This window comes from Haematobia irritans, chromosome 2 (genome assembly GCF_050003625.1).
Source record: "Haematobia irritans isolate KBUSLIRL chromosome 2, ASM5000362v1, whole genome shotgun sequence".
NCBI lineage: Eukaryota > Metazoa > Arthropoda > Insecta > Diptera > Muscidae > Haematobia > Haematobia irritans.
In genome coordinates this window covers 69241868-69268454 of record NC_134398.1, presented here as the reverse complement: position 1 = coordinate 69268454, position 26587 = coordinate 69241868, and the positions used below count along the sequence as shown (strand labels likewise).

The window sequence follows — 26587 nt, the reverse complement described above, 5'->3', positions numbered from 1 at the left end:
TTTGAACCGATTTCAATCAAATTTTGCACTCGTGACTATATGGCCAAGCGTTATGTTTGAGCAAAATTTCAACCAAATCAGGGTAAAACTCAGGCTGAATCCATATAAGTGCATATCGGACGAAAGATATATATGGAAGCTATATCTAAATCTGAACCGATTTCAATAAAATTTGGCACATTTGACTATACTACCAATTGTACTCCTAGTGCAAAATTTCTACCAAATTTGGGTTAAAATCTGGCTTCTAGGGCCGTATAAGTGGACGAAAGATATATATGGGAGCTATATCTAAATCTGAACCGATTTCTTCCAAAATCAATAGGGTTCTATTCTGACCCAAAACACATACTTGTGCCAAAATTGAAGTCGATTGGGCTTAAATTGCGACCTAGACTTTGATTACAAAAATGTGTTCACGGACAGACGGACATGGCTATATCGACTCAGGAGCCCACCCTAAGCATTTTTGCCAAAGACACCATGTGTCTATCTCGTCTCCTTCTGGGTGTTGCAAACATATGCACTAACTTATAATACCCTGTTCAACAGTGTGGCGCAGGGTATACAAATTTTATAAATTATTGTTCATTAGGCCGTGAAGTACAAAAATATAACAGCAGACATCTACTGCTGTTTTTAGCAGACTTTTTCTATGAGTATACTGGAAGTCGAGTCTGAATTTGGAAAATAAAGTTTTAAATTTGGAAAATAAAGTTTAAATCGTTTTAAAGGATTTTAATAGCATATGGAGAACAAAAGCTGAAAAAATGAAAACTTAAAATTCGCTTCCTAGAAAGAAGTACACAAAACCGAAATTAAAAAAAAAATGTGTCTTAAAAATATCCTTACTAGTATTCTGCCTTTTTTTGAGTGTATACTGCATAATTTTCATAAATAAGGAAATTCGGTTCATCTCCCAAACCTATACCAATGATACCCTTGCTTATGTTTACTAATTCGCATGGGGTGGTTTAGGGTATGATATAGTCGGCCCCGCCCAATACCGATATGGACCAATTTTTGTATGGTTGTTAGAAACCACATACTAACACCACGTACCAAATTTCAACCGGATCGGATGAATTTTGCCCCTCCAAGAGTCTCCGAAGGTCAAATCTGGGGATCGGTTTATATGGGGGCTATACGTAAAGTAATGCGATATGGCCCTTTTCCAATAAGATACGACCTATATCAATAACAACTTCTTGTGCCAAGTTTCAAGTCGATAGCTTGTTTCGAACGGAAGTTGGCGTGATTTCAACAGACGGACCGACCATCATCGGGTCGTATTTTTTCCAAAATGAGGCCGGTCAGGCAGTTACTGTGAATGGTGTTCGCTATCGTAAGATGATAACGAACTTTGTATGGCCCGAATTTGCCACACAGCTAACGAAACAATGGCTCTTTTGCGCAACAAATTTAATGTCCGTGTTATCTCACGTAATGGCAATGTCAATTGACCGCCAAGATCATGTGATTTGACACCGTTGGACTTTTTTCTTTGTGGTTATTTGAAAGAAAAGGTGTACGTCGATAAGCCAGCAACAATTCAATAGCTAAAGGACGAGATAATTCGGCACATTAACGGCATAGAACCTCAATTATGCCCCAGCGTCATCGAAAATTTGGACCATCGAGGTCGCGGCGTCTATTTGGCCTATAGTTTGTTCCATACATAATTGAGTAATACGAATATATCATAATAAAATAAAATTACAATAATGTCCTAAATAGTTTGTGTTTTATTCAAAATCAACATCGGCCCTTGAAAATTTAACCACCCTATTCTTTATGGGGTCTTAGAGCAATTTTTCGATCTGTTACAAACGGAATGACAAACTTAAAAAACCACCATTTTATGGTGGAGGGTATAAAAATAGCATTTGGAATAGTATATAATAATAAAATTGCCTTCTTCATCATTATTTAGAAAATATTCACCAAGACAGTATGATTTTGGTTTGGATTTTGCGGTAAAATTTAAAATTTTCATGAATTTTTTAGATATTTACGCTTCATTTGTGTATAATTTTTCTATTCTTTAGTTAACCCTCTAATGCCCAATCCCGCCTTTAGGCGGGCTTCAATAAATAAGGAAGCTTTTAGTAAAACACACCTTAACACAATAAAAATGGGTAATTATTTTATTTATTAAAGAAAACAGTTGGAACTGTTCAAGAGGCTTTGCAGCATATACTGAATTTTACCTATAAAATTTTCTTGTTTAGTTTTCTTGCTTTTGTGTCGTTAACATTAAATATTTATTCAGATGGCCAAAAAATTGGGGCATGAATAAAGTTAAGTTAATTTGCTGAAGAAATAATAATTCCGATAACTAAAATAAACCTAATTTTTTTAATGGTTACATTTTCTTAATAAATTTTAAAATAATGTTAGTATTTTATTTTTATGTTAGTATTGCTGTCTTACTCACATATTCATGTTTTTTTTTTACTTTTTTATTTTTTTTTTATTGTTCTTATTGTTTAATTTTTTAAATTGATAATTTAATTTATTTTTTTTAATAGTTTTTTTCTTAATTTTGTTAATTGTTTTAATTATTGTGTATTTGTTTGTTTCAAATTCAGTTTAGTCACTTATTGATACTATTTTTGTTATTAATTTCTAGTTTTTAAGCGCATAATTTTTATAATTTGTTATTATTGCTATGTTTGTGTAGTTTTGGAATCCGTATATGGCTTTGCGGCTTGGATTCGCCAAGAGAAAATAAAAAAAAAAAATAAATAAATAAATAATAAAAACTTTTGTCTTACACTTTTCGACATTTTTTATTTTCACGGCGAAAGCTTAGGGAAACTTGAAAATAAAAAATGTAAAAACAAGTGTAATGAAACTTAGTTTTTATTGATGGAACCATGAACGCCTAAATGTTTTTTAACATATTTAAAAATTTTGAAAGAAAATCTTCACTCCAGCGCCTCTAAAATGGGATTTCGTGATAAAGACTCCTTGTTCCAACAAGCAAACACCTCAAACACACGGCCTGGGATGTGAAAATATGGCTCCTTCACAACACTAAATATCTCAAAACGCAACCACAAAGCCCACGCAGCAACCCCATTGAAAACTAGGATCTCATTTGGAACCGTGGATCGGACAAAACCAAATTTCATCTTGGACAGCCCTTAAAAAAAGTGTTACAAGAAGAATGGGGCAAAATCTCTCAAGAAACGTGTCGATGCCAAGACGACTGGAAGCCATTTGCGCTAACAAAGGGTACTATTCCAAATACTAAGTGGACCAAAATAATGTCTCATACAATGTGATTACTGATACGACGAATACTTTTGTGAGCTTTTTTGTAGTTTTTTGATTTAATGATTAAAAATAATACAATAAAATTAATTTCACGATTTTTGTTTACGTTTTGCTGTTATGTATACCCATGGAAACATTTTAATAAAACTTTTTCATATAAATGTTAAGCGGTTTGCGATTTCAAGATATAAAAAAGAATATTTTTGTGAGTCACTGTATATATTTGTCTAAAACAGCAAGAAATCCCTTTCTCAACTAAATATACAAATAAACTTGCGATATTTGTTTGTGGCTGGTGGTGGTGATGTTTTTCTCTGCCTACAATTATTGGTATTTCGTTCCAAAGAAAAACTTATAAACCAAGGTGGCTATTAAACCCAAGACAAAAGGCATCAGCCATGACTTCATTACGATTCCTCGTTCTTTTGCTCAGTATTCCATGTGGGTTCGGATTTTTCTGGAACATTTGTACGCTCTTCAGCAACTAGTTAACCGATTTTGTATTGTTGCATCATTTCACGGGCATATGAACTGTGACCAACTTCTTCGAAATTTTCTGTAGCATCTTTACCAGCTTGTTCGATCAAGACTTCTTCACCACCAGGATGCTCATTGAGAAAAGGGGTCACGTCATACACGTTGTTGTGGATTATGAACCAATTCTTTTCTTTTGTAATATTTTTGGCAACTTCGGCGTGGGTAAATTATTTTACATTTTGCGATGACATGGTGTTTAATTAAATAATTTGTGGTATTAAGTTGAATTATATTTCCTATATATTCTCTCCCTCTTGTGATGGCTGGCCGAAGTCTGTAATTCTACGTTAACTAGGCTTTTGTGATTTTGATGCAATTGACATATCCATTTCTATACCACACATGCTTGTGGTATTAGCCACTTGTAAATCCACCACTTGAGCAAATTCCCATATTTCCACGCGTTTGGTTGATAAACATGACGCACTGAATCTGTTTTCACGCACGTAGCTGTTGCCGGCAGTCATTTGTTTTTGAAAGGCAAGCAGCAAATCCTCTAAAATTAATAATCACTCTTTCGTTTTTGGTACACTTATTTCTATAAATTGATTATTAAATGTATACCCCCTATTTTTATTTGTAAACAATAACTTTGATTTTGACATTTGACGACCAAGTGTTGCCAATCAAAATCGAAAATTGAACTGGTTAGACGTTTTGCGTTTTCTTTTTGCACTGGTTATCAGTGCAATAAGAAAACAGACCTAATAATTAATGGACGATAGCTATTTATCGTTGGAGCACAATATTAAATTTTCTAAATAATACATCTTATGGTGATAACTTTTGAGAAAGTTTTCTATACTTTAATAATTTTTTGTGTACTTGTGTTAGATCAACTAAAATAGGGGAAAATATACACAAATGAAGTACAAATATTTTCTTAATTCGTGTCTTCAACAAAATAGTTCAGAATATCTTAAAATTTGTAATGCGCTCATCATGAACGTCATATAGTACTAAAGGAATTTTTGCAATTTTGAACTCATTTTTTTCCTTCAAACTTAGAAAAATTTTTATCAAGTGATAATATGGGGTAGCTTTTATTTTTTTGTAGAATGAAATTTATATACATAAAATAATTATATGCATTTTCCTGTGGGTATTTTTCATGCACTGAAACAATATCGTCGTGAAGTCAAAGATTTCATGTCTTTAAAATACGAATGCAAATTTTGCTTAGCATAGAAGACGCATTTCTCTAATATACAGTTTTTTTTTCCTGTCCAAAAGTCGATGAACTTTTCAATGATGTCGTATTTATACCCTTCACCACTACTGTGGTACAGGGTATAATAAGTTTGTGCATTTGTATGTAACGCCAAGAAGGAGTAATCATAGACCAACCTTTTAGTATACCGATCGGCTTAGAATTAAATTCTGAGTCGATTTAGCGATGTCCGTCTGTCTGTCTGTCCGTCTGTCTGTCCGTCTGTCTGTCTGTCTGTCTGTCTGTTGATGTATTTTTGTGTGCAAAGTACAGCTCGCAGTTTTAGTCCGATTGTCCTAAAATTTGGTATAGGGTCCTGTTTCGGCTCAAAGACGATCCCTATTGATTTTGGAAAAAATCGGTTCAGATTTAGATATAGCTGCCATATATATTTTTCGCCGATCTGGTCATAATTGGCGTGTATATCAACCGATCTTCCTCAAATTCCGTACATCCGAATATTTTATGGGTCTCAAAAAACTTGCAAAATACCAGCCAAATCGGTTCAGATTTAGATATAGCTCTCATATATAGCTTTCGCCCGATTTACACTCATTTGCCCAAAGAGGCCAATTTTTAACTCCGATTTGGTTGAAATTTTGCACAGGGAGTAGAATTAGCATTGTAACTATGCGTGCCAAATTTGGTTGAAATCGGTTCAGATTTGGATATATCTCCCATATATAGCTTTCGCCCGATTTACACTCATATGACCACAGAGGCCAATTTTTTAACTCCGATTTAGTTGAAATTTTGCACAGGGAGTAGAATTAGCATTGAAACTATGCGTGCCAAATTTGGTTGAAATCGGTTCAGATTTGGATATATGTCCCATATATAGCTTTCGCCCGATTTACACTCATATGACCACAGAGGCCAATTTTTTGCTCCGATTTAGTTGAAATTTTCCACAGGGAGTAGAATTAGCATTGTAGCTATGCGTGCCAAATTTGGTTGAAATCGGTTCATATTTAGATATATCTCCCATATATAGCTTTCGCCCGATTTACACTCATATGACCACAGAGGCCAATTTTTAACTCCGATTTAGTTGAAATTTTGCACAGAGAGTAGAATTAGCATTGTTGCGTGCCAAATTTGGTTGAAATCGGTTCAGATTTAGATATATCTCCCATATATAGCTTTCGCCCGATTTACACTCATATGACCACAGAGGCCAATTTTTAACTCCGATTTAGTTGAAATTTTGCACAAGGAGTAGATTTAGCATTGTAGCTATGTATGCCAAATTTGGTTGAAACGATTGAGATTTAGATATAGCCCCCATATATATGTTTTTCTGATTTCGACAAAAATGGTCAAAATACCAACAATTTCTTGTAAAATCGCCACTGCTTAGTCGCAAAGTTGTAAAAATGACTCTAATTTTCCTAAACTTCTAATACATATATATCGAGCGATAAATCATAAATAAACTTTTGCAAAGTTTCCTTAAAATTGCTTCAGATTTAAATGTTTCCCATATTTTTTTTTACTAACATTGTGTTCCACCCTAGTGCATTAGCCGACTTAAATTTTGAGTCTATAGATTTTGTGGAAGTCTATCAAATTCTTCCAGATCGAGTGATATTTAAATGTATGTATTTAGGACAAACCTTTATATATAGCCCCAAACACATTTGACGGATGTGATGTGGTATCGAAAAGTTAGATCTACAAAGTGGTGCAGGGTATAATATAGTCGGCCCCGTCCGACTTTAGACTTTCCTTACTGGTTTCCTTATAATTAAGTGATTTCACTTAAAAATGGGTATAATAACATGAAAGAAAAAATGTTTGGGCTAAGGTCAACTTGACTTTAATAATTCAGAAAAATTCTTTAAATTTGTTGTCTTTTTGCATCTTGACTACAAAGCAAAAAATCGTTCAAATATAGGACATGTTTTTCAAAACTTTATTTTGAAGAAGTCTTTTACTTGAAACTTAGCATATTCTCTACTGGAAGTCTTAATTTGGAAAATAATGTTGTCGTTAAGAAAAAAAGCTGAAAAATCGAAAAATTAAAATTTGCTTCCTAGAAGCAAGTACACAAAACGCAAATTTAAAAGAGAATTGTGTCTTAAAAGTATCCTAACTTGTATTCTCCGCTTCTTTGGCTCGGAAAAATATTTTGGATGGGTAGTTTTTGGGGTATACATTCTTCGCGAATTGTGACTCCATGAGCAAAAATAGACTTAACGTGGCATTCAATAGTATAGTTCGTTATGTGTATGGGTTACGCAGGACCGATCATGTTTCGCATGTTACAAACTCCCTCTTTGGCTTTAGTTTTAATACCCTGCTTAATGTCAAATCGTTAGTATTTCTACATAAATTGATTTACAATCGGAAACCAAGCTATCTCTATGATAAAATTCGGTTTACCAGATAGAAATAGGAATATAATACCCTTTATAAGGACAAGTCTTGTATCCGAATGGCAGTTCTTTATTGGCACAATACGTCTCTGGAACTCTCTACAACCCGATATACAATGTATCCGCAACGCATCATCTTTTAAGAAGAGTATTCAAAATTTATTTCAAAATCATGAAAAATTTGCTTGTATTTATAATATAGTATCACAATTTCAATTTCAATCATCAATAATACAATGCAATTGAATATTAAAAGTAATTTCTATATATATATATACATATATATATATATATATATATATATATATATATATATATATATATATATATATATATATATATATATATATATATATATATATATATATATATATATATATATATATATATATATATATATATATATTCTATTATTATTAATACAATTTTTATTTATTCTAATTTGAATTTATTTTCTTTTTATCTTTAAATTCAATTATTGTACTTATTATTAATCGGAGATGTTTTAACATTTATAATCCTGCACTGTAATTATGAGATTTTAATCTTGTGGTGTAGGTACTCAATAAAATGAAATGAATCTCTCTCGAAAAAATTCGGCAACCGTGGTGGATAGTAAGTTTGTTGACAAACGCTATAGTATGCGGTTCAATTCTCCGTTTGGTTAAAATTTTAAAACTTGTTAAAATTGAATATTTGCTTCTACATTGTTTGTATTACAGCAAAAAATAATAATAATTAAATAAATCAGGTGGAAGTGAGAGAGGTTTGTCAGAATATTAAAAAAGAGATAGGTTAGGTTAGGTTATGTGGCAGCCCGATGTATCAGGCTCACTTAGACTATTCAGTCCATTGTGATACCACAGTGGTGAACTTCTCTCTTATCACTGAGTGCTGCCCGATTCCATGTTAAGCTCAATGACAAGGGACCTCCTTTTTATAGCCGAGTCCGAACGGCGTTCCACATTCCAGTGAAACCACTTAGAGAAGCTTTGAAACCCTCAGAAATGTCACCAGCATTACTGAGGTGGGATAATCCACCGCTGAAAAACTTGTTGGTGTTCGGTCGTAGCAGGAATCGAACCCACGACCTTGTGTATGCAAGGCGGGCATGCTAACCATTGCACCACGGTGGCTCCCTAAAAAAAAAAAGAGATAGTCTTTATTAATTTATTTTGACATCCTGCAAAACGTAAACGTTTGCCACAAAAAGTTTAGTTTACTTTTCTTCAAAACAAAAAATAAAATGTCCTTTGTGAATGAAGAATATTTTTTGGGGTACGATTTAAGAAAAAAACTAATTGACATTTGTAACATTAAATTAATTGAAAAAAAACATCATAATATCTGTTAGTAAATATTTTCTCGGTTGGAGGAAGCTTCAATATATTTCTATAATCACATCGAGTTACACCCTCAAAAAAAAATCGCTTCTGTAACATATACTCCCAAACATATTTTGCTTCAAGCATATACATTTTTGGGTATTGCCCACACATTTATATGTTTTATTTCTTCCAGTATATAATATGTTTGAAAGCATATTGGTCTAAACATTATAATATGTTTGGGTAGTCTAAGTTCCAAACATTTTGTATTTTTCCATCCAAATTCAATAATGTTGTCTCCCAAAAAACTATATGTTATTATGTGAACATATAATATGTTTGGAGGCATTTTGGACCCAAAAATATTATATGCTGAGAAGAATTTTCTCCCAAAGAATATTGTGCTCAAAAATTTTTTTTTCTGCCTAATTGTATATTGCCTCACATTTTTTTCCACTTCCATAAGTTTTTTTAGTTCTTAGCACCTTTTTCTGTAATACAAACATTGTAGAAGAAATTATTAAATTTTATATTTTTTTTTTCAATTTTACCTTTTGCCGGACAGGGATTCGAACCGCGGACCACACAGTTTGTAAGCCAGCACACTAACCACTGGGCTACGTAGCTGCTATGGTCATCAAGAGATAATTATCGTTATAAGTTATATTTATATAGCATAGCTTGCGGCGCCCACGAGCCGATGCAAACATAACATTGTTTAACAACATAATATTGTTAAACATACATTTGTTGGCAGCGTGAAGCAGTGGTTGGTCGTCCGCCTTGCGTGACAGGGTCCTGGGTTCGATTCCTGCTTCGACCAACACCATTTTTTTATACCCTCCACCATAGGACGGGGGGTATATTAACTTTGTCATTCCGTTTGTAACACATCGAAATATTGCTCTAAGACCCCATAAAGTATATATATTCTGGGTCGTGGTGAAATTCTGAGTCGATCTGAGCATGTCCGTCCGTCCGTCTGTTGAAATCACGCTAACTTCCGAACGAAACAAGCTATCGACTTGAAACTTGGCACAAGTAGTTGTTATTGATGTAGGTCGGATGGAATTGCAAATGGGCCATATTGGTCCGGCTGAAATTTGGTACATGGTGTTAGTATATGGCCTCTAACAACCATGCAAAAATTGGTCCAAATCGGTCCATAATTATATATAGCCCCCATATAAACCGATCCTCCGATTTGGCTTGCGAGGCCTCTAAGAGAAGCAAATTTCATCCGATCCGGCTGAAATTTGGTACATGGTGTCAGTATACGGTCTCTAACAACCATGCAAAAATTGGTCCACATCGGTCCTTAATTATATATAGCCCCCATATAAACCGATCACCCGATTTGGCTTTCGAGGCCTCTAAGAGAAGCAAATTTCATCCGATCCGGCTGAAATTTGGTACATGGTGTTATAATATGGTCTCTAACAACCACGCAAAAATTGGTCCACATCGGTCCATAATTATATATAGCCCCCATATAAACCGATCCCCAGATTTGACCATGCAGGAATTGGTTCCTATCAGTCCATAATTATATATAGCTCCCATATAAACCGATCCCCAGATTTGACCTCCGGTGCCTTTAGGAGAAGCAAAATTCATCCGATCTGCTTGAAATTTGGTACGTGGTGATAGTATATGATATTTAACAACCATGCCAAAAGTGGTCCATATCAATCCATAATCATATATTGCCCCATCTAAACCGATCCCGAGATTTGGTTTTGGAGCCTCTTGGGGAGCAAATTTCATCCGAGTCAGTTGAAATTTGGTACATTGTGCTAGTATATGGTCGTTAACAACCATGCCATATCGGTCTATAGTTACATATATCCCTCAGATAAAGCGATTTCCAATCACACAAAAATTGGTCCATATCAAGTTCATAATTGTATATAGTCCCCATATAAGCGACCCCCATATTTCAATTCTGGCTCTCTACGTACCGTGCAAAAAGTCCATATCGACTCGTAATTATTTGTAGACAACTATACATACACTCTTAGAAAAATATGTTTTTCATATGTTCCGATATAAACAAAATGTGTTTCGGGCACAATTTTAAAACACAATATATTTAAGTGCAAACATGTAATGTTCCTAAACTAACACTAAATGTTTGGGACATCTGTGATAATATGTTAGAATATATTATGTTTGGGACATGAATGTTTCATAAAAATCATATGTGTGAATGCAAATATATATAAATTTACAAATTTCGACTAAACATACATATGTTGTGATATTTTATTCAAAGCGACAGAGAGAGTATAGAGAAAGAAATGGAGGTGGAAACCCGGAGAGTTGACAAAAGATATCAACATAACACAGCGAAAGAATCAAAAGAGAACAATTTCTGTGAAACCGCCTTTATGTTGTTTCGGAAAACTGTTTTATGATAAGGCCAAAAATTTGATATGCTTAAGTCTAAATATTATTTAATTTGAATAAAGAGAATGCACATTCGCAACCAAGAGAATAGACATTTGAAAAACAAACAGCATATGTTTTCGCCTTGAGAGCAGCATTTTATGTATGTGTGGACATGTGTTTTGTTTATCATTTTGGCATTACGGGCACAATTTTTTTCTTGGTTCGTTAAAAGAAATCAGGGGTCTTCATAAAAATAACGAAAGGGTACTATACTCTTTTTAGAGTTGGGACAGTAAAATGAAATAAGGAGAAAATATTGAAAAATTACACAGTAAAATGTATAAAAACAAAGTTTAGTTCCTCTTTATTAATAAGTAGTCCACGAGGAGTTGACGGACACCTTCAAATATAAAAGCGGGCATTAAGTTCGAGTTTTCCAGCTAAAATAATTTAAAAAGTTTATTTTCTTTAAAATGAATTATTAAAGAAAAATAAAAGACATTTCAGAGCGATGGTGTTAAATGCTAGTAAAAAACTGTTCACGCCTAAATAAATTTATGTTTATATTATAAAATTATTTATGTATGTTTATACTCGACTCCACGTTCTTCTTTTGTTAGAGTTTTTTAATTTCCTTCCAAATTTTAAATTTTGAATTCCTTCCAAAAACAGTTTTTTGTTACAAAATTGTTATTTTTGCAATAAAAAAAATAATATTTTATCAAAAAATCAGTCAATTTCGTTTATATCAAGCACTGTTACTGGCTATAAATCTTTAATAACCCACATTTCGAAGTTTCATTATAAAAATTTAATATAGTATAAATATAAATGTGTAAATTTAAAAAAAAAAAAGTGTTCGGTCGGAGCAGGGATTGAACCCACGACCCTTTGCATGCAAGGCAGACATGCTAACCACTGCTCCACGTGGCAAACAAATGTATGTTTCTGTTAAATAATGTTATGTTTGCATGGGCTCGTGGGCGCTGCAAACTATGCTATATAAATGTAACTTATAACGATAATTATCTGCTGGTGACCATAACAGCTACGTAGCCCAGTGGATAGTGTGTTGGCTTACAAACTGTATGGTCCTTGGTTCGATTCTCCGTGCAGGCGAAAGGTAAAATTTAAAAAATTTATAAAAATGAATAATTTCTTCAACATTATTTGTATTACAGAAAAAGGTGTCAAGAACCAAAATATTTCGTGGAAGTGAAAATTACGACTATGTTAGGCAATGAGCATAATCGTCTTTGGGAAAAATTCTTCCAAGCATATAATATTTTTGGGCTCAAAATGCTTCCAAATATATAATATGTTCACATAAAATAAACATATTAATGTTTCGGCAGTATCCAATAATATATGTGCTTCCTGCAAAATATGTTTGGAACATATGTTAAAGAAGCGATTTTTTTTGAGGGTGTAACTTTTTTGTCTAAGATATACTAGAGGTGTACACGTGAGTAATATTTTACTCACGCTCACGCACACTCACGACGGAAAAATCTTACTCACGCACACTCACGCACGATATTGTTTGGTAGGACTCACGCTCACGCACACTCACGAAAAGAAAATTTGTATTCACGCACACTTACGCACGAAAATGTCGTAACTCACGAAAAATACCGTGACTCACGAAAAATACAGTGACTCACGAAAAATATCGTGACTCACGAAAAATGTCGTGACTCACGAACAATTTTTTGAATAATTTACCTTAGCGACGCGTCTGAAAACATGAGCATTATTAAAATCGAGAGCGTTATTACACTCTTAACATCCCATGTGTCACTAAAATTGTAAATTAATTTAACTCTTAAGCGTTTTATGTTGGTGAGCAGGATTATTTTCGTGAGCGTAAATCTTTACTCACGCACACTCACGAAGATAATATTTTCGTGACCCACGCTGACGCACGACATTTTGGTTTGTTAATCACGCTCACGCACACTCACGCCGTTGCCATGAGCGTGACTCACGACTCACGCGTGAGTCACGACTATTTCGTGTCACGTGCACACCTCTAATATATACCACGTATGGACTAACTCACAATTTAGAAAACGATGTTAAGAAGTTTTAAGATACCACACCCAGAAAAAAGTGACCCCTTCTTTAAGTTAAAATGAACTCATTGTGAAGAAAGTTGAACTTCGTATAGCGCCAAAGACATTTTTATTTGTTTGAACGATGTGATTTTCGTAGAAATTAGGAATAATGCATTCCATATATTAGTTAACATTTTCCTATATTTATATACCACTATACTACAGAATGAAAAAATTTAACTAATTTGAATTCATATATGGAATGATTTTATTGAAATTTTTTCATTCATTTCGACAAATCTTACACATTTGTGGTAAAACTTTTACTTCATAATTAGAACTGCTTACCTTCGTTTTTAAATACAATTTTATTTATTTCTATAAGCAATTTTATCTTCAATAAAAGACATGTTTTATTAATATATTGAATATATTTATTAAGAATCAACAGCATCGAATCTCTTTGAAATATTAGTTTATTATTCCACTATTTCCAATTTCCGTGTGATATTATCAACTGTAAAACGCACTTTTTCTTCTTCTTGTACTTTTCACTTTTAATAAGTTGCTGCCTAACGATTTTGTCCTCCTTTTACAATTTCAATACCTACAAATATAAAAAATCATAAAACATTTTTGTTGCAAAAGGTTAGCGTCACTGAATATTACCTGATAATTGAAGATTCCAAAATGAAGACAAATGAAAGGGTTGTTATTCTGCTGGTGTTTTCTTTCTTTATACACTATCACGAACATTGATAGATTTATTTAAAAAAACGAAAATTTTTCTCACTAATTTAAAATAACAAATATTTTATATATTTTATTTGTTATTTATTATATTATTTTACCATATTATTTTTTAACAATCTCTCCGTATACCAAAACAACGCGATTCCAACTAAAAAAACAACCGACGCGCAAATATATCGATTACACCCACGCGCAAACACATCGATTACGATGACAGGTATCGATTACAGGTAGACAATATAAATTTAGGAAAAATTCCTATATTCTAACAAGTGTGTTTCCTTAAGTTTTGAAAGGATTGCATACTTCTTAGTACGAATGAACTAAAATATTTTTCTATGTCAAGTGTTGTTCGTATGTATGAAAAACTTTCTATTATAAAGGAAGTCGCAATTATCATTTTATAAGAAATTTTACTAATTTTGAAGAAACTTGGTTTTAGTTCGGTTTTTGTTTATTTTTACGAATGCTTTGTTATCAGTGAATAAAATTTTCTTGCTCAGTAGTAAATTCTTATACCCAGCGAAGAAAACAGTATTAGTAAAATTCCATGCCCTATTCTAGTTTATGAACTATTCCTAACTGCTTCCAGTTTAGGATTTTTTTACTGAAACGAGTAAATTTTATTATTTTTCACAAAAATTTACCTTAATGGATAAACTATATTGATGAAAATTTTTCCCTTTAGTTTCGAAGGCACTTTTTTCTGGGTGCACAACCCAAGTATTTCGATTGTGGATGACAGTCTTTCGTAGAAGTTTCTACGCAATCCACTTGTTTTTTTAAATATATACACTTGTTTTTTTTTAAATATATTTTTTAACATATATTCCAGATTCGTTCGGAAGTTCCCGAAAAGGTGTTCAGCATTACATACTATTATATTAAATTTTTATTACGAAATTGTAAAGTGTGTTTTATAAAAGACTTAAAGTCAGAAAAGAAAAATGCTTGATATAAACGAAATGGACTGAGTTCAAATCAAATATTATTTTTTTATTGCAAAAATAAAAATTGTGTAACAAATAAAGGTTTTTGTACACAAGTTTAAAATTTTCGAAGAAATTCAAAAACTCTTACAAAAGAAGAACGTGAATTCGAGTATATACAAATATTTTTCAATCGAATCCTAAGGTTAACGATAACCATTTAAAAGTACATTATATTTAAATTCTAAACACACGCAAAAAAATAATTCTTTCCTCCCAAACGAAATTTTAGACAAACAAAGTTCGTTTCTCATTTGCTTTTCGCTGTAAGGAAGTGTATTTGGGAGAAAAGTATATACTTTTTGTGATAAACGTTTATTCTTTTCCAGGATGTAAAAACAATTTCATAAGGACAAACTCAAAAAAAAAAACATTGTTTTCTTGCTAATTGCATTTTCCCTCACATCTTTCTCACATCCACGATGCTTTTCCTGTAATACCAACAATGTAGAAAAAATTATACGATTTTATAAATTTTTAAAATTTTTTTTTACCTTTCGCCTGGACGGAGAATCGAACCGCGGACCATGCACTTTGTAAGCCAACATACTAACCACTGGCCTATGTACCTGTTATGGTCATCAATAGATAAATATCCATATAAGTTATATTTATATAGCATAGCTTGCGGCGCCCACGAACCGAATAAACAAAGTTTATTTAACAGAAACAAACATTTAGTTTGTCACCGTGGTGCAGTGGTTGCTACGTCCGACTTGCATGCCAAGGGTCGTGGGTTCGATCCCTGCTTCGACCAAAGTTTTTTTTTTGTTTTTTTTTTACATATATTCCAGATATGTTCGGAAGATTCCGAAAAAATGTTCAACATTCCATTGTAGTATATTAAATTTTGAACTGTAAAATGTGTCTTATTAAAGACCTAAAGTGAGAAAAGAACAGTGTTTGATATAAACGAAATGGACTGTGTTGTTGTTTCAAAAATAACTTTTTTTATTGAAAAAATAAAAATTTTGTAACAAACGAATTTTTTTGGTGATAAACGTTTAAAATTTTGGAAGCAATTCAAAAAACTCTAACAAAAGAAAAACGTTTTCGGTACACGTTTTCCAAACGTTTTTTTCTTTGCGTGCAGTAATTTTACAACAGCACATAAATTTATTTTGGTGTGAACAATTGTTTGCTAGCATGTAACACCATTAATTTACTAACACAATTAAATATGAATATTTATTATCGAAAAATTTTGTACTTAATTTAATTCTTAAGGCCGGTATAAATTGGTATTATCGCGTTAAAATGACCATGTTTACCCTTTTACTTTTCTTTAATTATTTCTTTTAAAGAAAATAAACTTATTCAATTGTTGCTTTGGATATTTCCCCACCATGTTATAATACAATTTACCGGAAAAAGTTGTAATGTTATTCTGGTTTTGCCGCTAAAAATGAGAAATAATTTTAGCGGCAAAACTCGAACTCAATGTCCGCTTTTATTTTCGAAAAAATCCGTCAAATCCTCTTGGATTTGATGGATTAATAAAGAGGAACTAATCTTTGTTTTTATAGATTTTACTGTTTAATTTTTCACTGTTTCGCCCTGTTTTCATTTTACTTTCACAACTCTAAAAAGAGTGCACTGAAAAATATTGTCGTGAGGCCAAAGAGTTCATGTCCTTAAAATAAGAATACAACTTTTGCTTAGCTTAGAAGACGCATTTCTCTAATATAAAGTTTTTTCCATGTTCAAAGGTCGATACTTTCAATGAAGTCGTGTTGTCGTTATAATTAAGTGATTTGACTTAAAAATGGGTATCATAACATGAAAGAACAAATTTTTGGACTAAGGTCAACTTGACTTTAATAATTCAGAAAACTTCATTAAAATTAATGAAACTGTCTTTAAATTTGTTGCATTTTTGCATCTTGACTACAAAAAATCATTAAAAAATAGGATATGTTTTGCAATACTTTATTTTAAATACATTTTTTACTTGAAACATAGCATAATTTCTACTGGAAGTCTCGTTTTTAACGGACATTTTATAGCATATGAAAAAAAGCTGAAAAAGCGAAAAATTGAAATGTGCTTCGTAGAGTCAAGTACACAAAACCCCATTTAAAAGAGAATTGTGTCTTAAAAGCATCCTTACTTGTATTCTCCGCTCCTTTGGTTCGGAATCAATATCAAAATTGTTAAAGTGGAGACACAATCTTTGGAACCGGACATGCTTTTTGTTCAGTGTATAGTGCCCTTGCGTTAGTTTTTATGAAGATCCCTTTAATTACCTTTGTTTGAATATTTTGACTTACTCGTCCTACGTTCCGATTTGTTTTGACGAAACAAAAAAATTGTGCCCGTAATGCGAAAATGATAAACAAAACTCATTTTTTCAAATATCTTTTATCTTGGTTCCGAATGAATTTTCTCTCCGAATACTCATTTTAATATTTTACTTAAACATATACAATTTTTGGCGAAGTCTTATATCACAACATATATATTTTTACTCATAATATGTAAATTTATAGTTGTTTATATTCACACATAGTATTTTTCCTATATTTAATGAAATTTTCTTTGTGTATATATATTTGTAATGCGCCAATTGGTTACTTTCATTATTATACTTCCAGCATACACTTTGTCTCTCTATGTAAACACATATATGTTTATGGACTATTTCTAAATTAATATATGTTTGCATCCAAGCATATTATATTTACAAACATTTTATGTCCCAAACAATATGTTCTACATATTAATATATATGTCTCAAACATATTATGCTAGTTTATGAACATTATATGTTTGCACTCAAAAATATTGTGTTTAAAAATTTGAGTTCCAAACATATAATGTTTATACCCAAACATATGAAAAAAAGTCTTTTTCGTCTGTGTACCATTTTCGTTTGTAAAACATTTTGAACAAAATTTAGTTAATAATTTCCGAAATTATAAATACATTGAATCGTACTTAGAAATATATTAATATTTGCGAGCCATATTTTTTCTGTGTATTCCCTAACTTGTGGTGAAATATTTATCCACGTTTTTATCATTTATTGCAAAAACCCCCGGTTTGTGGCAAACACAAATCGATAAACCTATGGAAACCAGATTTTTATAAATTCCAAACTCAATGAGCAATAGCCAGTATTCTAACGAGAGCTATTGACAAAGGCGTATGGGTACGCAATTAAGATGATCGAAGTGAGTGTGCATTTAAGATTACTCATTGCGCTGAGCGTGTTATCAGCCGCTCTAATCCAATGCTATGAAGTGCCAACCGCAAAAATAGAAATTTTCTATCCCAAGGGGTTTCAAGTTTCAATACCACATGAGGAGGGTATAACACTTTTTGCTTTTCATGGCAAACTAAATGAGGAAATGGATGGACTAGAAGCAGGAGCATGGGCTCGTGATATAGTCAAACCGAAAAATGGACGTTGGACATTTCGAGATCGTGTCACAAAACTTAAACTAGGGGATACTCTTTACTACTGGACCTATGTCATCTATAATGGTCTGGGCTACAGGGAAGATGACGGTATCTTTGTTGTGGAAGAATATGCCAATACAACTTCCCCATCAGGTGATGAAGGCGATAGTCACCACGTAAGGAACAACTCGCCACCTAACTCATGCTCTAGCTCATCAACGATAGTAAACGGAGCTCCCGTGCGTTGTACAGGACAATTAGTCTTCGAAGAAAACTTCAATGGAAATTACCTAGAAAATTCGAAATGGACTGTGGAAAGACGCATCCCGCAATCACCTAACTATGAATTTTGTGTATACCTAAACGATGTTGACGATGTCTTGAATGTGAGTCAAGGAATGGTGACCATTAAACCCAAACGGTTTGATAAACATTTTGCGAAAAAGACTACAAAACAACCCTTCTCATTGGGACCCACTTGTACTGGTAGTCAAGACAACGATGAATGTTCCATAACTCCCCAGGGATTTAATATAGTCCCTCCAGTGATTTCGGCACAGTTTTCAACAAAAGGAAAATTCTCATTCAAATATGGATTAGTTGAGGTGCGAGCTAAAATGCCTCGAGGTATGTGGATTTTTCCCCAAATTTGGTTGGAGCCCTCGAATCCCACCTATGGTGAGATGGAATATCGTTCTGGACAAATCCGTATTGCCCAGACAAGAGATAATGGTCACGAACAGGATGTTCTATCAGGCCTTTTACTAAATTCATATGAACCTTGGCATTCGTTCCATTTATGTGTAAATAGAACAACCAATGATCGTTTGTCGGAAGAATTTCATATGTATCAAATGCTTTGGATGCCGGACCTCATTACATTTTCGATCAACAACAAGGAATACTGTCGTTTCCAAATACCCAGTGAAGAGCAAGCTTTCCGTAATCTTCAATTGAATGAACACTATCTTCCAAATCGAGACCTTCTGCAATTAGGTTCTAAATGGGCTCCTTTCGATAAGGAATTCTCATTAACTGTTGGACTCGGTGTGGGAGGTTTTAACGATTTCCCTGATATTATGTGGTCCGACGAAAAACCATGGCGCAACAAAGATCCTCGAGCGAAGCTTAAATTTCGCAATTCCTATCGGGACAATGAAAATTGGTTAAATACCTGTGCTTTCCAAATAGATTATATTAAAATATTTTCTGTGTAATAAACTGAAACTCGTTTGACATACACATCGAGTATGCTTATATTTAACGGATGAGAATTGTTTTACTTATACACAAAAACATAACATTTTTGTTCTCCAAAACTTTATCACAAAATATCCATATTGTGAATACGATATTTTTGTCCAAATTTGGACCAGTTCGAAAGTGGAACTTTTTGGAGGAATTTATAGGTGAGTTAATATACCAAGTCAGGTGGCTAGTAAGAAATTTTAAATTCTAGGTCGGGGGCAATGTGGATGTTATATACATCACACTCAAAAAAAAAGTTTACTTGGATCCAAAGATTTTGACCTTCCCTTAAGGATTTTGGTATTGATTCCGAACCAAATATACGGCTTCTTTAAAATAAATAATTTTTTTAGCGACCTATCTAGCTTTACATCTAGGACCAATAAAATTAAAATTAGGACACAGATCTCATTTACCAATTTTTCATTCTCTTTTCGCGGTTTATTAATAAAGGTACTCACACGCAAAAAAATAATTCTTTCCTCCCAAACGAAATTTTAGACAAACAAAGTTCGTTTCTCATTTGCTTTTCGCTGTAAGGAAGTGTATTTGGAAGAAAAGTATATACTTTTTGTGATAAACGTTTATTCTTTTCCAGGATGTAAAAACCATTTCATAAAGACTAACTCAAAAAATTTTTTTTCTGGCTAATTGCATTTTCCCTCACATCTTTCTCACTTCCACGAAGATTGTTAGTTCTTAGCACCTTTTTCTGTAATACAAACAATGTAGAAGAAATTATACGATTTTATAAATTTTTAAAATTTTTTTACCTTTCGCCTGGACGGAGAATCGAACCGCGGACCATGCACTTTGTAAGCCAACACACTAACCACTGAGCTATGTACCTGTTATGGTCATCAATAGATAAATATCCATATAAGTTATATTTATATAGCATAGCTTGCGGCGCCCACGAACCGAATAAACAAAGTTTGTTTAACAGAAACAAACATTTAGTTTGGCACCGTGGAGCAGTGGTTGCTACGTCTGACTCTCATGCCAAGGGTCGTGGGTTCGATCCCTGCTTCGACCAAAGTTTTTTTGTTTTTTTTTTTTTTTTTTTACATACATTCTACATATGTTCGGAAGATTCCGAAAAAAATGTTCAACATTACATTGTACTATATTAAATTTTGAACTGTAAAATGTGTTTTATTAAAGACCAAAAGTCAGAAAAGAACAGTGTTTGATATAAACGAAATGGACTCTGTTGTTGTTTCAAAAATAACTTTTTTTATTGAAAAAATAAAAACTTTGTAACAAACGAATTTTTTTGGTGATAAAAGTTTAAAATTTTCGAAGCAATTCAAAAAACTCTAACAAAAGAAAAACGTTTTCGGTACACGTTTTCCAAACGTTTTTTTTCTTTGCGTGCACGTACAAACAAATGCCAATCTAAAAAATCAATATTATAACGGATACTTCAAAGTAAAAAATGTTTTCTTAATTTCAAAAAAAACTTTAAACCAAGGACGCTAAATCTTCAACCTAAATCTTAGCCTATATTTAAAGCGTTTCTATTTAAATCTAAAGTTTCAATATTTCAGTTAATTTAAGAACAATTTCTTTAAATCAAAAATGTGTTTCTTTATTTTAAGGAAAATTAGCTTTAGTTCCAAGACATGCCCTTTTAACGTTTTTTATTTTACAAAATGTTCGTCCTAAATTTTATGAAAACATTTTTTGAAGCAGAGATTATAAACATTGTTTTAATTAAAATTTCATTATTTTAAAGAAATTTGTCCTTGATATTTTGTAAATTTTGCATCCTAAAATTTAGGTTGCGTAATCTTTAATATCACGTAAATATAAGTCTAAATTTTCGATACCATATCACATCCGCTATATGTGTTGGGGGCTATATATAAAGGTTTGTTCCAAATACATACACTTAAATATCACTCGATCTGGACAGAATTTGATAGACTTCTACAAAATCTATAGACTCAAAATTTAAGTCGGCTAATGCACTAGGGTGAAACACAATGTTAGTAAAAAACAAGGAAAATGTTGGTATTTTGTCGAAATCAGAAAAACATATATATGGGAGCTATATCTAAATCTGAAGCGATGTCAACCAAACTTGGCACGCATAACTACAATGCTAATTCTACTCCCTTTGCAAAATTTCAACTAAATCGGAGTTAAAAATCGGCCTCTGTGGTCATATGAGTGTAAATCGGGCGAAAGCAATATATGGGAGATATATCTAAATCTGAACCGATTTCAACCAAATTTGGCACGCATAGCTACAATGCTAATTCTACTCCCTGTGCAAAATGTCAACTAAATCGGAGCAACAAATTGGCCTCTGTGGTCATATGAGTGTAAATCGGGCGAAAGCTATATATGGGAGCTATATCTAAATCTGAACCGATTTCAATAAAATTTAGCACACATAGCTAAAATGCTAATTCTACTCCCTGCGCAAAATTTCAACTAAATCGGAGTTAAAAATTGGCCTCTGTGGTCATATGAGTATAAATCGGACGAAAGATATAAAGGGTGATTCTTTTGAGGTTAGGATTTTCATGCATTAGTATTTGACAGATCACGTGGGATTTCAGACATGGTGTCAAAGAGAAAGATGCTCAGTATGCTTTGACATTTCATCATGAATAGACTTACTAACGAGCCACAACGTCGAATTTTCAGTGAATGGGCCCTAGAAAAGTTGGCAGAAAATCCGCTTTTTTATCGACAAATTTTGTTCAGCGATGAGGCTCATTTCTGGTTGAATGGCTACGTAAATAAGCAAAATTGCCGCATTTGGAGTGAAGAGCAACCAGAAGCCGTTCAAGAACTGCCCATGCATCCCGAAAAATGCACTGTTTGGTGTGGTTTGTACGCTGGTGGAATCATTGGACCGTATTTTTTCAAAGATGCTGTTGGACGCAACGTTACGGTGAATGGCGATCGCTATCGTTCGATGCTAACAAACTTTTTGTTGCCAAAAATGGAAGAACTGAACTTGGTTGACATGTGGTTTCAACAAGATGGCGCTACATGCCACACAGCTCGCGATTCTATGGCCATTTTGAGGGAAAACTTCGGAGAACAATTCATCTCAAGAAATGGACCGGTAAGTTGGCCACCAAGATCATGCGATTTGACGCCTTTAGACTATTTTTTGTGGGGCTACGTCAAGTCTAAAGTCTACAGAAATAAGCCAGCAACTATTCCAGCTTTGGAAGACAACATTTCCGAAGAAATTCGGGCTATTCCGGCCGAAATGCTCGAAAAAGTTGCCCAAAATTGGACTTTCCGAATGGACCACCTAAGACGCAGCCGCGGTCAACATTTAAATGAAATTATCTTCAAAAAGTAAATGTCATGGACCAATCTAACGTTTCAAATAAAAAACCGATGAGATTTTGCAAATTTTATGCGTTTTTTTTTTAAAAAAAGTTATCAAGCTCTTAACAAATCACCCTTTATATGGTTAGGTTAGGTTAGGTTAGGTTAGGTATAGTGGCAGCCCGATGCATCAGGCTCACTTAGACTATTCAGTCCATTGTGATACCACAGGGGTGAACTTCTCTCTTATCACCGAGTGCTGCCCGATTCTATGTTAAGCTCAATGACAAGGAACCTCCTTTTTATAGCCGAGTCCGAACGGCGTTCCACATTGCAGTAAAACCACTTAGAGAAGCTTTGAAAAACTCGGAAATGTCACCAGCATTACTGAGGTGGGATAGGCGACCGGACATATCCCCCAACGGACATTTCGCCCAAAATGATTTTTGGGCGTTATGACCTCCAATGGGGCGGTCACATCGCCCCATTGGACTTTATGTCATCCCTCATCGCGGTCATAAGCCCCATAAAAAAATGTGGGTGTTATGACCGTTTGAATATAATTGAATATAAACAATAGTTAAAAATAACAAAATATTTTTTTTTTTAAATCATTCAAAAGCTATATATGATTACTTCATCTACACGGATGAAAAAGACTGTTTTTCATATATTTGGCTATAAACATTATATGTTTGGAACACAAATTTTTAAACACAATATTTTTGAGTGCAAACATATAATGTTCATAAACTAACATAACATGTTTGGGACATATATGTTAATATGTTAGAACATATTATGTTTGGGACATAAAATGTTTGTAAATATAATATGCTTGGATGCAAACATATATTAATTTAGAAATAGCCTATAAACATATATGTGTTTAGTAGCTTGGAGCTCTATTTAACAGGGAGCGATATTGAATTAAGTTGGTGGTTGTTGCTTGTTATTACAAAATTAACATTTTATTTTTCCTTGGGCAATTGATCAGCTACTTCTTTGATCCTTACAAACTGTGTGGTCCGCTGTTCGAATCCCCGTCCGGCAAAAGGTAAAATTAAAATAAAAAAATCATACAATTGAATAATTTCTTCTACAATGTTTGTATTACAGAAAAAGGTGCTAAGAACTAAAAAATCTCGTGGAAGTGAGAAAGATGTCGGGGAATATACAATTGGGCAGAAACAAAATTTTGAGCATTCAGGTCGAAAACCTATGTTGTTAGCACCTATATTACCTGTTTATTTTCATAATTCATTATGATTGTAAATATATAAATAAATAAATAAAATTTTGAGCACAATATTGTTTGGGAAAATTTATTTTTAAGCATATAATATTTTTGGGTGCAAAATGCTTCCAAACATATTATATGGTCACATAATAACATATTGTTTTTTGGAAGACAACATTATTGAATTTGGATGCAAAAATACAAAATGTTTGGAACTTAGACTACCCAAACATATATTGTTTAGACCAATATGCTTTCAAACATATTATATATTGGTAGAGATCAAACATATAAATGTTTGGGCAATACCCAAAAATGTATATGCTTGAAGCAAAATATGTTTGGGAGTATATGTTACAGAAGCGATTTTTTGTGAGCGTGTATCCATTAATTTTTTTTTTTAATATCTAATAGATAGATATGCCTCTTATTGACAAATATCGAATCCTGCTTTTATTGTATATGCTGGAAGAAGATGTAAAACTAGCATATCTTGGCTTCATCGTTTGTTTTAATTGTTTTTGACTGGAACATAATTTTTGACCATTTTTCTTCTCAGCGTACGATTGAAATGGTAAAGCGGCTAAAGTGGCACTACGAAGACCTATTTCGCTCGTGAAATAGGTCGGTTTAAGCTCCAAGACATTTGAATTTATATATTGAAACATGAAAATTCGGAAATTGATAATTTTTTTCTTTTGAACAAACCACACAAATGCTGAATTGAAAATTATGTATATTAAACTGAAAATTGGAAAGTGATGAGATGATCGATGTGCTGCTGATGGGTACGTGAAAAAAATCGCGCGTGCGATTTATTTCAAGTACCCATCAGCAGCACATCGATCATCTCATCTCTTTCCAATTTTAATGTTTAGAACAAGATAATAAAACGAAAGTTGCAAGAATGTGAGGATGAACTGAATGTGATGAATTTAAAAAAGGATTCGCGCGCGCGATTTGGAGGCAGATGAGATGATCGCGCGCGCGATTTTTTTCAAGTACCCATCAGCAGCACGTCGATCATCTCATCTCTTTCCAATTTTAATGTTGAGAACAAGATAATAAACTGAAAGTCGCTAGGATTTGAGGACGAACTGAATGTGATGAATTTAACAACGACCGAAAAAGGGACATCAATAAAACAATAGCATCTCCATCATCCATATTTCATTCTTTCATTATTTCAGTTACTGGGTTGGAACACAAAGAGACTGTATGCCAAATCGGCTTCCATAATAGTGGTTTGCTAAAATATCTTTTCCGGCACACTTTCGCACATTTAGTATTCACTCATATGTTCTGATTTGACAAGTTCTTGGGGACTTTGTGGAGCGTTTTGCACCATTTTCTCCTTAATTTTCTTATAGACCACGAGATCTGCACTGTCTTTCTAGTTACGGCATTTTGAATTAAATACCGTACGTATTTAGTTAACCAAAATTGGGGATCAAAACTACTTCATTTAGGACAGTTTTTGATTTGTATTCCGACATTATTTTCCCCATAAAATATTGGGCGTTTTGACCGCCTATTTTTTGGGACATATGACCGCGATGAGGGAGGACATAAAGCCCAAACTAAAATTGGGCGATGTGACCGCCCCATTGGAGGTCATAACGCCCAAAAATCATTTTGGGCGAAATGTCCGTTGGGCGATATGTCCGGTCGGCCGTAGGATAATCCACCGCTGAAAAACTTTTTGGTGTTTGGTCGAAGCTGGGTTCGAACCCACGACCTTGTGTATGCAAGGCGGGCATGCACCACGATAGCAATGTTAATTCTAACATATTAACATATGTGTCGCAAACATTTTATGCTAATTTATGAACATTCTATTTTTGTACTTAAACATATTGTGTTTAAAAAATTATGCCCGAGCACACATTTTGTTTACATCGGAACATATGAAAAATATATTTTTCTAACAGTATAGACAACTCAAGTATTATCCGATTTTTCTGAAAGTTTAAAATCTAAAGGTATTTTGGATTCATAAACAAGTATGCTGAAGATGGTCGGTATTTCCTTCATATAGATCGATCTCCTAATTTGATTTATTGGGATTTTGGAAACGGCAATTTGTATCCGATTTGCCTGAAATTTTAAATCTAGATGTATGGGGCCATCCTCATATTTGTATATACCCCAATATAGGCCGATCTCCGGATTTCATTTCAATCAATTTTTATCCGATTTCTCTGAAATTCAAAATTTAGAGGCATTTTAAGTCCGTAAATAGGTGTAGCGAATATGGTGTGGATTGGTTCATGGTTTGGTATAGTCCCATGTGTTAAGCCTTCCGATTTCCATGTGTTGGTATATATGTTTGCTTGACAGAGTATCTGTCATCAAAACTACCTGAATTTTTAACATATTTTCTACATTTGTTACCCGATGAAGAGTTTTCAAAGGAAACAATTATATTATTTGGTGTTGGGTATTTAAGATTGGACCCGCAACATCTTAGTC

The 26587-nt window shown here is 33.3% G+C and overlaps 1 protein-coding gene and 1 pseudogene across 1 annotated transcript; one reads left to right on the top strand and one right to left on the bottom strand.

The window, feature by feature from the left end:
• Positions 1-2847: 2847 nt before the first annotated feature.
• LOC142225447 (cytochrome b5-like) lies at positions 2848-4025 on the bottom strand (annotated as a pseudogene).
• Positions 4026-18038: 14013 nt separating this feature from the next.
• LOC142225446 (gram-negative bacteria-binding protein 3-like) lies at positions 18039-19595 on the top strand. The gene has a single exon (XM_075295205.1). The coding sequence runs from the start codon at positions 18090-18092 to the stop codon at positions 19542-19544; it is 1455 nt and encodes a 484-aa protein (XP_075151320.1). The 5' UTR covers positions 18039-18089; the 3' UTR covers positions 19545-19595.
• The last annotated feature ends 6992 nt before the right edge of the window (positions 19596-26587 follow it).

Coding starts and splice junctions, on each gene's coding strand:
- LOC142225446 (XM_075295205.1), top strand. CDS start 18,090: ATGATCGAAGTGAGTGTGCATTTAAGATTACTCATTGCGCTGAGCGTG.